This window comes from Labrus bergylta, chromosome 3, assembly GCF_963930695.1.
Source record: "Labrus bergylta chromosome 3, fLabBer1.1, whole genome shotgun sequence".
Lineage (NCBI taxonomy): Eukaryota > Metazoa > Chordata > Actinopteri > Labriformes > Labridae > Labrus > Labrus bergylta.
The window spans coordinates 29,711,438-29,726,549 of NC_089197.1; the positions used below are offsets into that span (position 1 = coordinate 29,711,438).

The 15,112-nt window shown below is 39.8% G+C and overlaps 1 protein-coding gene across 1 annotated transcript in view; it reads right to left on the reverse strand.

Annotated features, from left to right (window-relative positions):
• Positions 1–14,577, reverse strand: part of LOC110000896 (chromodomain protein, Y-like) — a 30,583-nt gene extending 16,006 nt beyond the window's left edge. The window contains exon 1 of the mRNA XM_020656301.3: positions 14,283–14,577. Within this exon, the coding sequence (XP_020511957.1) occupies positions 14,283–14,306 (24 nt within the window). The 5' untranslated portion in view covers positions 14,307–14,577. The remainder of the gene's footprint in view (positions 1–14,282) is intronic.
• Positions 14,578–15,112: the final 535 nt, after the last annotated feature.

Here is a 15,112-nt window from a genome sequence, read left to right on the forward strand (position 1 = left end):
TTTACCCTGAATATTTCCTGCTGTGTTCACACATAAGCTCAGCCAGACTACACACAACCATTTTACTAATAGACTGACAGGAAAAAGTCCAGATAAAGTCAAGGTGAAAAATGTGGCTGTTTGCTTTCACACATGCAGCCCACTCTGACAATTCTCAGAAACTATTCAGGAGCTACATGTATGAAAACACCAACAGAGTTAAAACATTTCAAATTCTTCACATTCTGGTTGAAATTTGAAGGGCCTTAGGCAATTTAAAAAAAACATGCCTTATAGTTGAGCAACTCAAGGCATGTTTGCTTCCTAGTTATACTTAAAGTAGCACAGATTTATCTCGTCAGATTTAAGTTACAATTACAGAAATTAAGCAATCACTTTTGGATTAACAAATAATGCCAGTCATGCAGATGTCAAAACTGCAGATTACATACCTGCCTTTATTATTACTGATAAAACTTATGCTGATACCACTGATATTTGCAGTGAATATCATGATCCCCAGAGGATAAGTTTCAAATCTCAAGTTTTTCTCTCTACTATGGGATGGCATCCTTTAGTCAGAATGTTCATGGTGTACACATGCCAAACTGTTTTAAAACAGATCTCCAAAAGACTGACTAAGCACATGTTTCCCAACAGATGAGCTCCTGATCTTAACATATATTTAAACATACTGCAAAAAAATGTTCGTGTCGGATCATTATGTGAGACATTGCTAAGGACTGTCAAATCTTTCAAAAATTACATTTTGAGACATATGTCAGGTTTATGATAAGGGCTTATTCCCTGCAGAAGAAAGATAAGACGCCAGAGAGAGCTAAGGTGAGCTGCAGGGTCTGATGAAGAAAAAAAAAAGTGTCCCATTAAATGATTAAAGGGATTTAAAACAGAGGTTTAACCAGAGATCTCTAGTTATGATAGGATATTGTCTTACACATCTTACAAGTCTTACACTTATAAAGTTGACTGAAGACACATTGTTTGTGTGAATAACCCAGTAATGAGATTGCATCATTAGTCATTTTAATTGCATTCATCTTGATTTGTAATTCAGATGTTGCTGAAAGGACCTGAGGTTAAATGTCTGAGCCGGAAGTTGTTCAAAATTATAATAATTTTAAAGGTTAAAATACATACTTAAAGGGATACTTCAATCATTTGCATTAATCTTTGTATCATTAGAAACCTGGTAGTATTTTTGAATGGTCGTGCATCTCGCCCTCATTTTCCCCTGAGATGGGAAATCTTTGTATTTCTGAGTCTGAAAAGGAACTTCCAGTGACGCAAAAATCATCATTTTGCATCATTGGAAACTGTTGTGGTTAGCGGGGTGAAACTACAACGCTAGTTCCTCATATTTTTGACCACTGAAGCTACAGACCAATCACAGATCAGTGGGTGGGAACTCACTCCCAGAATCAAAACTTAACGTCCGCCATATTGCTTGGAAGCTATGCTAACAGGCTCTATGGAGAAAGCTGATAATGGCGAAAAAATATAAATATAGCAGCGAGACGGGACTGTCGCTGGCCACAGCAGCCGAGAAACAAAACCGGCCTGTCAGCAGCAACTCGCGGCTATATTGCCGGCGATGCTGTGTATTCTGGGATTTGGTACCTTTCATCCACATGAGCCAAAAAGACACTTTCTGACTTTTCTCGGCCAAGAAGGCACCAACTTCAAAATGTATTTAACATTTCTGCTACATATATGACCCAATGTTACAGATTCATGTTTCAACGGGTGAAGTATCCCTTTAATATCTGATACGAATGCTTTCATACATTGACTTTAATGCCACCAAATACTGTTCATACAACAGCAGGACTGGAGATAAACTCCACAGAGGGTTTGAAAAAGTGGTAAAAACTGTACAGAATACTGTGACTTGGTATCTTAACTTGTATCTTCTTAACTTAAATCTAACTTCTGCTGCTTTCCAGATTCTCAGATTTCTGTGATTTAAAGATAATATTCAGAAAAACTTGACAGTGTGCTTAACACTTGATTAACAAGTTGTAGCTTAAACCTGTCGGCTTCCTCAAGCTAAAACTTGATAGGTGGTGCTACTCTCAATGTCATGTTGTTCATGCATATAATCTTTGTTCCAACAATATCAAAAATAGCAACAGTTGCTCAGAAACACCACAGCCAAAAGTATTGGCCAATAAGTCATTGCAGATTGATGCAAACACATTAGTGCTGAAGTACAAATGCTCATTCACACTTTTTCACGAACACAGGGTTACTTGTGGAGGTGGTGGGTCTTCTAATTACATCCTCAGATAACTGTAGACTTGTGTCCAGTTCACACTTCGCAAGTCAACAACGATTGAAAGTACAATATAATAAATAAAGTAACTCCAATCATTGTTCCTTGCCCCGAAGTTGTCAGACTGACACAGGCTTATATGGCTGCTGAAAATAAATGCACAATTACTTACTGGAGTTAATGAAGAGAGGAGATAATGAGCGAGCCACCTGGATTCCCCCTCCTTTCTTTTTAGAGTTGGGCATGAGCGGCACAAACAGGGAAGCACCACGTTGCTCAGCAGTAAATGACAGCATAAAAAAAAAAGTTTTTTAACTGTGATCATCACAACTAAATATGTCAGAAACAGTCATGCATGCAAACCACAATAAAACATAACTCTAGAATATGTAAGCATCGTCCATACTGAAAATGAAAACTTAACACTGCACTACTCTCAACCACCACTTTCAATCTAAGGTAAGTTTTCACACCCACAGTACCTCTCATGTGCTTTGTTTCGATTCAGATGATAAATTGATAGATCATTGCATTTTTCCCTGGGGTCGCTTTGTGTTCACACTGCAATATTTTAAAGTGAGCCAAAGCACACATTAACACGGGGCTGTCTATACTCCATTAAGTCACAGCCTCCTTTTGCCACTGCATAGGTAAACAAATGCCATGCGTACCACTCGCACTTTAGGCCTCCTTCTGTAGATAAAATACCAACACAATTACACAATTAAAATGTTTGACACCATTCACAAAAATACAGAATTTAACAAACTTGTAAATCAGCACATGAACAAGAGGGGGGGTTTCATTGCCCTGCCGGTTTTACAGTGGCAGCCGCCCTGCTGGAAATCCTGTCTCAGCCTAACTTTCAGTCAACCTAACGACAGGCTGAGAGCTGGAGATAAGGATGGATGTATCGTTTAGTCCATTCAATCAGGTCAGCTATGCACCTAACTATGGATAACTCTTGTCATTCATTAAATCAGACATAAGATGTGTTATAAAAAGATCCAGCCCTCGTACAGTGTGTGCCACTGAGGACAATAATTCATCAGACCAATATTGTTTTTTGTACCACGCTGTAAAGATATTATCTCTACTGTAAAGACTGGCATTGTTAACAGGGTGAGTATGTGAGTATGCTCTTGGAGCCAGCCTCAAGATAACCTTCGACGACATGCACGATTTTGCACTTCCGCATTCGCTTCATTTTTCAACACCTGAGGTTGACGCTTTATTACCACTAATACCACTACTACTACTGCTGCTGCTTATAGCCTGCTACTTCTATTGAAGAGTGATTAGTCAACCCAGTGGTTTCCAAACCTCTTCTGCCAGCCCCCACTTGCCCTGGAAAATATTTTCAAGCCGCCACCCACCCCTCACCATACACAGCAACATATACTGACATACACTGAACACACTGCCGTTCACGCTCTCTGATAACAAATGTATATATTTTCAGAATTTCTCTCAGACATAGGCAACTAAAAGCACTGAACAGACTGAAAAAAACAAACAAGCAGTTTTTAAAGAGAAAGCAATTAAAAGTAATACTGAAACATGAAACTAAATTGGGGATTATGAAGTTTATTTTCAGTTTTACATTTACATGCAAGTGCTCTTACAAAGTTTGCCATGCTTTGTTAGCAGTAAAGACACAGTGTGCATTGTTTTTGTCAAGCCTTGCCGCCCCCCCCCCGTCATGAACAAAGCCCCCGGTCCCGGAGCTCACTTTTGGAATCACTTAGGGCGCGGTCACACTGGCAATCCGTACCGTGCCTAAGCACACTTCACCAGTGTGAGCGAGCCGAACCATGCTCAAGTACAGTACACTTCTTTGGCTTTGGCACACTTTGGAGAGGTGTGCTTCAGCACGGTGCAGTTCATACGTAGGCACAAGCAAGCAGGTATACAACGTTGAAAGCCTTTATTATGGAGAAATCCAGAGTGTTCTGGCTGTATCTGACTAAAATGGCTCAAAATAAGCCACAAAGTAACTGTCATGTTCTCCATGTTGTTCTCCGATGTGTGGATGTGGACTCGACTGCGGGTATCTTTTATTTTAAAAATGAAACATTAGCGTGCGATTGCTGTGTTCACACATGTCCAAAAGAACCAGGCAAAGGGGAAAACACCCCTTGTTTCAGGACAACTTCTCCAAACAGTCCATGTGTGAAAACACTCTTAAAAAAGTTCAAATGCAGGCTTAGGAAGGATAGTTGCCTGACATTGGGTTGCATTAATGCCAAAAATGTTGCCTAGCGCTGTAAATTTAAAGAGCCCATATTATGCCCTTTTTGGGTTTCGTATATTTAATCTATGTATCTACTTGAGTACGTTCACAATAGCTAAAGTCCGAAAAACATGTCTGTTTTCATGTACTGCTCCTCCTTGCTCCCTCTACGCTCTGAGTCTGTCAGCTACACTCTGCTGAGCCCACACTGTTAGAACCCACGTGGTCCAAGTCTGCTCTGATTGGTCTGCTGATCCGCTCTGTCGTTATTGGTCAGTTGCTCAGCACGCGTCTCAGAAATTTCAACATGAGCTGCAGGGCTTGCCACAACGAGCCAATGGGCTTAGATCAGTGATCTCACACTGACAATGACGTCGGACTGACAAATTTTTATCAAGGGGGGCTAGAACCGAGCGTTACATGTGGCTAATGCTACAGCTAACAGGAGGACGTAGGAGAAGCCGTGTTTCCACAGACTTTTTGCAAATAGATGTGCCTAAACATGCACAGGACACTTGCACCAGAAAAAGCATAATATGGGACCTTTAACACGCAAAGGCTCTTCTGATTCACAGCAGTCTGTTACAAATACACTGAAAATACTGAAAGTTTAAGTACAAATATGTTAAATAATACTCATAGGAGATTTGGAGGCAGCATGGATTAAGATAAAGATACTGATGGAAATGGTTGGAAGCTGTCATCAGAGGCTCTCTTACAGCTGTGGTAATAACCACTCATCATGTTCTCAGATGTGCTGCGCACATTAACAGGAATAAACAGCCTTTGATGGGAGAGCCGCAAGGGTGTCAAAAATTGAGAAACGATCAGGTTGCCTACAGTTCCAAACAATGTCACACTTAACAGCATCGCAGAGAAATAGAGAGAGAGAGAGAGAGAGAGAGAGAGAGAGAGAGAGAGAGAAGCAGGGAAAAGAAGCAAAGAAAAGAAGTGAAGGGGAACGAACACTTTGGGTAAAGTTTAGAAACACTTGATGCTCAAGTACAACCTGGCACAGACTGAGAAAATGTGAGGCATTCAAATCCTCCAACACCAACCATAAGGTAGTAGTTGTCACGTGTGCAAATTCTGACAAACCATCAACAGAAATTTTGAGATTAGGACCAAACAATGATCTGCAAAGCGCTATATTTGTGTGAAATAACTTGTTCCAGGTAAATGTCTCACAACAAATGAAAAAGGTCCAAATCTCATCTTGTCTTCCTTGTTTTTGCTTTCGTCTCTATAGCCATTTTAAAATGATCAATGCATTAAAGCTATGTTTCCTAAATTACTACAATACAAGCCTGACCCTTATTTGGCATTTTTTTCATTACACACTGAAAAAAAGCCAACATTTTACAAATCTATAAACTGGAAATCATTCTGAAAAGTTTCTCTTTTGTGTTGAGATAACATTTTTTAAGTGGACAGGAAAGTGATATAGAGAGAAAAGCTCTGTGTGGACATACTCATCCACCCACTCCCACAGGCTAGAATAGTACAACAAGTTTTGAAAAATTGCAGCACTGAAGTCAATTGAAATGACAACATCAAAAGCTAGAGTTACAAGCAGTCCAACCAAAAACAGGTAAAACATTCTGCCTAATACAACGACTATCTGCATCACAGTATGATTGTCATACTCCAAATGCACTTCAGTTAAAATGCATCATGCTTTAAAACACTGCAAAATGACAGCAGGCCCTAGACCAGACCCCACGGTGTCTATCAAGAAAAAAGCTGGCCTTTGTGCAAATGTAGTTGATGACCCCTGCCCTAGACCTGAGACACCTCAGATTTACATTACATTCCAGATTTAAACTAAAACATTCTTTTGTATTTAAAATCCAAATATGGCTAATCCAAAGTCCCCAATATAAAAGTACAGTATATCCAGCATTCGTATCGTTTAACCTTTGACCAACAGTGCATACTGTAGTTGGGAACACACACAGTTTTACAATGCAAAGGATGGTCATGCTGCAATAGACATTTTGCTCAGGCTAACTTTTGTTTTCACTTCTGAATAGTTGCTGTAATATTATACAATGAAGTTCACTCTGTAAATGGCAGAAATGTCAGGTGGAAGTAGATGGAGATCTAAGAAGCGTGGTCTCAGCATAATGGAGAACAGGGATCATGACTGCAACTTTACTGACTTTGTGACTTATTTTGAATTGTTTCCATTACGTACAGCTCTCTTTGGATTGCTTGATAATGCAAGGCAGCAAGTACCTTGACCTCTACGTCGTACCAACGTGAAACCTTTGCCGTCAGTTTTCAAAATGATTGTCGAGAGCACCAGTCGAATTGATTCAAAGTATGTCAACACTGCCTGATGTGCTCGTCAAATCACTGTTTTCTAGCTACATTATGTCAAGTGCAAGATTCGACACCTGTCAGTAACACAGATAAGGAAAAATGTAAATATAAAAAGGTTAACTGAAATTTTTAATTAAAACCTATTTAATGATCTTCTATCACTCTTTCCTAACTAGTTTGAAAACACTTTATTTTAAGCAAACTGTATTCAGAGAATATTGATTTTCCCTGGTCCTGAAGTCTGCAGATTGGATCCATTGGTTGATCTGGTGCTGTAACCAAGGGAACTCAAAAGGTTAGTTTATGAAGTGCATAATATTACTATACATCTATTGTATGGTATATTCCCAGCATTACAAGGTTATAAGAACATAGAAACGCATAGAAAGTGTTGACAGGCCCCACACTAATAATGTGCACGTATGTGCATATACTGCAGGGAATGACATTTTATAACAAATGGCTAGCAAATGAAAAATCTAAAAATGGCTTTAAAGAGAAGCCAAGGAAAAGATGGCATGTATATTAAAACAGAAATGTTTCGGTCAAGGAATATTTTTGAGATGGATTTCCCACCCTTAGCGTCTTGGCCTGTTTGACACCGACAAAGCAGGATAAGAAGCTTCACTAAATACATAATAAGAACAACACACACCCAAGATGCAAATAAATCAGGAGAAAAAACATTACCTAAGCCAGAAATAGAGGATTGTGAAAGTTTTAACAAGATGCAACAGATGTATTGGCATATCATGCTCATCATTTTCTCATAAGTCTTGAACATATTAACAGGAATGGGCAGCCTTTGTTTGGTGCTTTCAATGTCATTGAAATGTCCAGCATATTTGAATTTCTAAAGTCCCAGATGATGTCACACTATACCATATAACAGTATAGCAGAGAGAAGTTAGAAGTCAAGGAGAAGGATATGGGAGGAGGTATCTACATGGCTATGTAATATATAGACCAGTAAAGGGTTTAGTAAGACTTAATGCTGTATTATGAGCGGAAAGAGTGGAAAAGGGCATATTCTACCGCAGTGAAAACACTGTTTTCAGTAGTCCTCCAACCCAAAACAATGGCCCCACAGACTTTTCAAAACAGTATAATGTATACATGGGGGACTTATGGTTAGAGTAACAAGGTAGCTCTGTGGCACCTGTAACCACACCCAAAAGTGATGTCAGGGTGAACAAAACACATCCGTCATGACATCACTGACAGACCACAGACCACAGCAACACAACATTATCATTTCTTCTTTGAGCCGAGTGATCTCATAGAAATCCCACTGCTGAAATCCACCTATGAGCTCTCCTTTGCAAACAGACAGGAGCTAACCACGTAATGAGCTGCTGTCTTAGTTAGTCAGACATTGAACGCAAATTGCAGTGGCAAACTCAGATTGCAGAACCAGTTTGCGTAATGTCATTGTCTTTAAAAATCTGGATTAAGTGTTCGTACCAATATCCAGCAAATGGTCACTCCAGATATCTACATGAAGCTTCTTTTAGAGGAGACAATATGTTGCTAGATTTGTCACAAGGCACCTTCTTCATATATATTTTCTACTCTCTATGCCTTTATTGTAGAGGTTAGAGTAGGAAACTGGGGCTACAGTGGGGATGGTCATGTGGGTCGAAGTTGAACCCAGACCACCCACTAAAAGGACTATGTCCTCGTTACATGGGGTGCCCAATGTAACCGCTCGGCTATCTGGTGCGCCCCAAAGCACTTGAAGCTTCTAAAAGGGGTTTAACTTAATATTGCAAGAAACGAACCCAAAGTTGACAAACCCCTAGTGCTCAAAACTGGAAAGAAAATTAAAATTAAATATTATGTTAGCACAAGAAAATTAGCTGATGCCAAAGATAGTTTTATTACAGTCATTAGGAGTTGAGTAAGTACAACGTTTAGGCCTTTAAAGGATTACTGTGAACTTTCGGGACCAGTTAAAAAGACCACAGTACTGCATTGTGTAAAAAAAACAAACACTCTGAAGCCCCTTGATAAAACATTAAAGACAAGTCTCTTTCCTGTTGTATAGTTTTATTCTGTCCTTCTGATGGAGCACCTACAACTGCTCTGGCCTGTACCTGTGAGATAAGCAAAATTATAAGACATCCCTGTTAATGTGAACAGGAATCTCCAAGTGCTGGTTTCAAAGAAAATAATCAGAGTGTTTGATGAATGACAATGGATCATCTGATTATTTAAAGGTTCACATTTAGCGAATACAATTAAAGCCTTTTAACAGCCTGTCAGAAAGGCTTATATTGGGCTGATGACAACTTTATAATTTTGAAACCAGATTTTACTTTACATCAGAGGGCAGAATCAGTTGTAAATCCATGACTTTGGACAATAACATTCCAGACTACATGAGGTTATCATCATCAAAAGGAGTTTACTGGATGGAGATTTACAGTCGTTTTCACATTAGGCCCGATTGTTTCATACAGTGTCCTGGCACGATTGCTTCAAGCTCCCCTCTCCCCCCCTGGTCTGCGCTCACATTAGTAACATCGTTCCGTGCCTGAGTACACTTGCGTATGTCCACAGTCTGATACAGCAGGTGGCAGTATGCGCAGAAGAAAAGAGAAGCAACCATGGCAACCACTCGCAAGCTGAGTCCGTCCTGCTAACAGTGGATGTGTATGTTATGTTTCCTACTTCCACATCTACCGTGCAGCTCAGAGGATGAAACGAGCCTGTGCTGCGTAGATGTACCGTTTGTAAAGCGACAGGAGCCGTTTAGATATATGTCATTCAGCGGTCTACTTCATTGTTTGAGCTCAGTTGTGTTCACATCTCCTGCGGACCGTACTTGAGTTCACATGAATCGTGCACGAGACCACCTCTTCAAGTGAACTCTGGACAGTACCTACAAGTATTGTACGAGTACAGGCCCCTAGTGTGAAAAAACCCTCAGTTTAAGAAAAAGAAGCTGACTGTAGTCAAAGACCTGACATAGTTCCATTCATTCATTCAAAGTGTGTCTTGTGCCTCGTTGCATTTTACAGAGTCGGCAGAAAGCCTGACCTTTAGGAAAGAGTTTGCAAAAGTGCTATCCAACACAGATTTCTAGATATCATATCTGCACCACACAGCTTGTATTTGCCAGCAACAATCACAAAAATGGCAAGGTTTACTCATTAGTAAATAAAGCAAGCAAAAGATCAGTGTAACATTGCAGTTTAGGAACACCACAACAGGCTGAACACTGAAATCAGACAGATAACTCTTTTCTAACTGCGCCAAACAAGAACTGAATTTCCATACGCAGCCATGGCATTAGCCTGTTACCGTCTACACATCTCAAAGCCTTTCAGCCCAACTCTATCATTCCCCAACAAATTCTTTAAAAAATTTGAATTTCTTACTCAGAAGCTCTGAATACGGCTAATGACTCACACCAAGGCTTAACTCTATCTTTCTGGAGACATTTGAATGATGGAGAGAATATGCAGGGTTTTTTTTAGCTCGGGATGTTGTCCTGGTTTGTGCAAAGAAATCATGTTTTCCGAAAAAAAAAAAGCCAAAGATGAACATCGATCAACATTTCTTAAGCCATTTTCCGTATTTAAATCGCAATCACCATCACAGGCCCATGCATCCAATGATTCATAAAAATAGGCAACATTGCCACTACACAGTGGCAGTCAACCAACAATTCTGACTCCACTTTCAAACAGTGTCCTACAAACCACATCAACATAACAATAGGAGCCAGTTTATTGGTGCTGGCACAAACCCCTCAAAGTTATTACTTGCCATAAAAACCCAACAATAGGAGACACCATTCTTCATATTTCAAATCCTTATTTGGTTGTTTTGTTTTAAATTTGTTTTTAAATAAAGCTGTACAAGGCCAGCTTTGTGTCACATGGAGCTGTTATCATGTTACAGGTAAACAATTCAAAGGCTCATATGACTCTTAATGAGCCATGCCTGCCATCACTCTGTTACTGACAACCGTTTATTAAAAATAAATTTAAGTTATTGGCGAGATAAATCATTTTGAACCAGTCACCTGTTTAACAATGAGAGCCAATAAGCTCCATGGAAAATTAATTGACTAGCATTGACCACAGGGTGATAATAGAAGCTGCAGTGTGAGGCCCATTCCTTATCAAACTAAACCTGGGTGGCACAAACAGCTGCAACAGTCTTTAGCTTTAAAACAAATCAGTCTAGGCCTATTAAGTACAAACACTGAGTTAAAATTCAAGTTGTACTTAAAAAAGAAAAGAAAACTGATGATAGCAAAAACACTGAATGAGGGATGGTGCCATGAGTTTCTGGGTGTTTTTATTTATCTGATATTGCTTTGTGATTTATTTTGTTTTTTCCTTCCCTTGTGTTGGTTGTTACTGTTATATCTTTGAGTTGCCTGTTGGTCGTCATTGTTTCCTTTTTTATTTTGTAGCTCTCTCCCCAGTGTTTCATATAGTTGGTGCATCCGAATTGCCAAGTACATACTCAATCTGTCAGTAGGCAGTACCTACTATCCGTGCTGTATACTGTTTAGTACCTACTATTCAGTAGGTGCGCACAGCAGGCAGATATTTGTTCCTACTTCGTCTGATTCGTTCAGTAAGGAAGTGGCGTCATTTACGTTACCTGAACCGGCCGCATCCACCCATTTTTTGTTTAGCTTTATTCATGAAGAGTAATGCACATATACAGTCAGGTAAAAAAAAAAAACAATATCACAATGTAAATCAAGTAAAAGATTAAATAATAAAATAACATACAGTACATAAAGGAAAGTACAATTTAAATAGAGGGGGAAAGGTTTTATAATAATGCAGATATTTGTTATATTTTCTGTTGTTAATTAAAAGTAGTGATTTCAGTCGGAACTTTAACTCTAGATTAAAAATTGATTCAATTAATCCACGCTCGTTTGTTTTGATTTGGAGAGGTGACGTGAGGTGATGATTTACGTTTAATTTCGCACAGCATTCCGGGTGGTAAAATACAATTCATTTCCTGAAAGGATGCATCCTATCCATACTGCATGAAACCTGGAAGTTAGTATCCATACTGAAATGTTCAGTATACTGAGGTGGACCCAAAACATGCATACTGACTGACCACGAGGGTTCAGTATACTGAAACTCCATACTGAATAGTACGTACTGCATACTGAACTGTGACTATTCGGAAAGGGCCATTGTTTTAACTCCTGCCCATGGGTGCGTTCGAATTGTCCCTCCTATCTCCTTTCACTATCCTCTTTATCTTAACCCCGGGGAAAACGTCATGAGGTTAAGGAAAGATGTTAGGAGAACTCATAAAGGACTTAGGGAAAGGCGATCTCGTTGCTCTGACAATCCGACCACATTTCCACTAGGCGACGTCATTAAATGTGATGGGCCGGCGGAAGTTAATGACGTGAGTCTGCTGTGATGAAACTACAATGTTCCGAAAATGGACTACAAAAAACGCATCTAAAAAAACTTTCCCCTATGCCTTCTTACCGGTGAAATAATCCTAATTACCACAAGGTTGGGATTGAAATAAAAGAAATATAGACCACCAGGCTACAAGTAACAAAAGTGAAACCATCAGCTTCCTGTCCAATCAGAAATCAACATCAACATAAATATGATTGTATGAAATTAATTGTTACATTTCTGCAAGATATAACCTACACATAATGTTTTAAGAATACAAATGTACAACTGCACAAAACATTCTTAAGAGAATGAAATATGTTGAATAAAACATCATCTGATAAAAATGTCTCTTATCTCTTACATGATCTGTGTCACTTTACGATCATCGTTAATGTTCATGAACGGTCAGATGCGAGACTCGCTTTGAATGTTGCGACCGAAAGGAATTGTGGGGCGTCATATCTCATCTCCTTTGGTAAAGGATGGTCCAGTGTATCCTATGCTAAAGGAGGTTATAAAGGAAGCATTGACCCACCTTTCCTTAACTTTTAGAGAATTCAAACGGCTCTTATCATGGCCGCCACTTAAATGCTTCCGGGGTTAAGGTAAAGTGGATAGTAAAAGGAGACAGGAGGCACAATTTGAACGCACCCCTTGTCTGTTTCCCTCCAGGTTGATTGCCCTCATCAGTTTCACCTGTCTTGTTTGTTACACCTGATTTTGATGACCCATGTCTATTTAGAATCTGTGTTCATTCCCTTCTGTGTCGCCATATGTCAAACATCCCTCATATTAAGTACTTTTGAATGCTGTCATGCTCTTTATTTGTTTCATTTTTCCTGTTGCTTCTTGTTCTGTTTTTTTTATCTTGGGGTTTTGTTGGACATTTGTGGGGTTTTCTTTTACTCCTGAAAACAAGAGCTTTGTTTTTCCTTTTGTTTCATTAAACCTCTAAGTTCTGCAATTGGTTAATTTTCCTTTGTTTAAATATTCAGAAGTGTGATAGATGGAGGTTCATTTGAAGATTTGTTTCAATTTGATTTGCACCTTTTCTTTCTGGCAGTACTTTATCATATGAATATCATGCAGGGATAAAAAGAAAAAGGACAGATATTACAGTCAACGAGCCTGAACAAACAGATAAACAATCCACTGTCTTCTAAATGATGCCCTGATAAGACACATCATAGTTATTCTGTGATCATATGATGACAGACTCATGAGATTACCTGCAAGGTTTCTTTTCTCCAAATGGACATTTATGGCTCGTGTTTAATGTTTACCCAACAATATAAAGAAAGTAAAACATAATCACACTAGAAGCTCCCCCATATCTCACCCAACCCCCTGACCTGAAACACAGAACATCAGGTCAGCATCACATTAGCTAATGACAGCAAGTAAAGCTGATGTGGAAACCAGGCTTCATGCAAATTCTGGCACCGGTTCCAGAGTGATGTTGCGCACGAGGGTAGCGTGACCTTCCTGCCCCCCCATTTGGGCAACTTTTACGCCCAGTGCTGCTGGTCCGGAGTCCTAATTTTCCAAATCCACAAATGAAAGACGCTCACTCACACTTGTTTACACCGCTTAATAAAAAAATAAACCGTTGTCTCATGTTAAGTGCCGAACAGCCCGTGAAACAGTCCCGTCGCTGTAAAAGGCTGTGATGGCAAAATATGGTTTGGCATGTATGCGCACCTTCAGGACCATCACTCCGTCTGTAGCTATTCACCATGTCCGTCCGCTCGCACTGCTGTCACTTTACCACGACTTTCAACTCGTCGAGTTCAGCCCGTAAAATACATCTTATCTATTCCCGACAGCTGCGAAGAAATAGCCTGTGTCAAAGTATATCAGAAGCGTCACAAAGTAAACGCATGAATTTCACAACCTCGTCTTCACGAAGCTTCAAGAAGGGTTAGTTTCGCCTGTTAAAGGGCTTAGTACACCGCTTTTTACATACGCGACGCCCTCCCCTTTACTTCCTAATTCCATTATTCGTCAATATTACACAGCCTTTTCCGTGGACACGCTTTTATCCTACCTCGTAAAGGTCTCCTGAAGCCATTGTGGGGTGCGGACTCCGGCGGCGCGGCGGTCTTGCCTTGCCTTGTTGGCTTTTTTTGGACCCTACTCTCTCGGTGTTTCGGCGAAAGCCCCGATAGACGGGAATTAGCGAGCAGCCTTGTTATTCTGAGCAATCCGCAGTAGCAGATCAGCAGACAGTGTCAATCGAGCCCTGCGCTGTGCGATGGATCGCTCCACACTTAAAACAAACAACCATCGGGGCGGTGCTGTTTACTCAGACCCAAGTGCTGGACTGAAAATGAGTCCGGGGCTAAGAATGCACAGCCTGATGGTCTACTCAACAGGAGATGATATGCTAGATGTGCTCAGAGACACCAGCTGAGACAGTTCTCTGTCGGTGACCCACTCTGCGTGTTCACTTCACTGCCAGTTTAGATCTTATTTAACCTGCATGTAAAGTTAATCACCCAAAGCAAATCATCTGAAGTTACAATTATGACTAGCAGAAAACTGCAAAACTATAGGCTAGTTATTGATGTTCTTAATAGCCCATTTGAAGGTGTAAACACAAAATTACCTATGAAATGAATGTTCAAATGTATTCATTATTAAATTAAACAATGTTTTTTTTCCAATGCAAAAATACACAATTCAAATGACATGATGTTATGAAATGATGTTATCTTAATATGTTATTTTATAATAAGTCACACTGATGCGCCCTGTTAGATCTCAAGCAATAAGGACACCGTTAGGCCATTCAAAAACACAACAGTGTTGCATACTATAGCCCGTGTGGTAAATATTCATAACACAAGGCACCATTGATTTTTATATTTCGTGTGC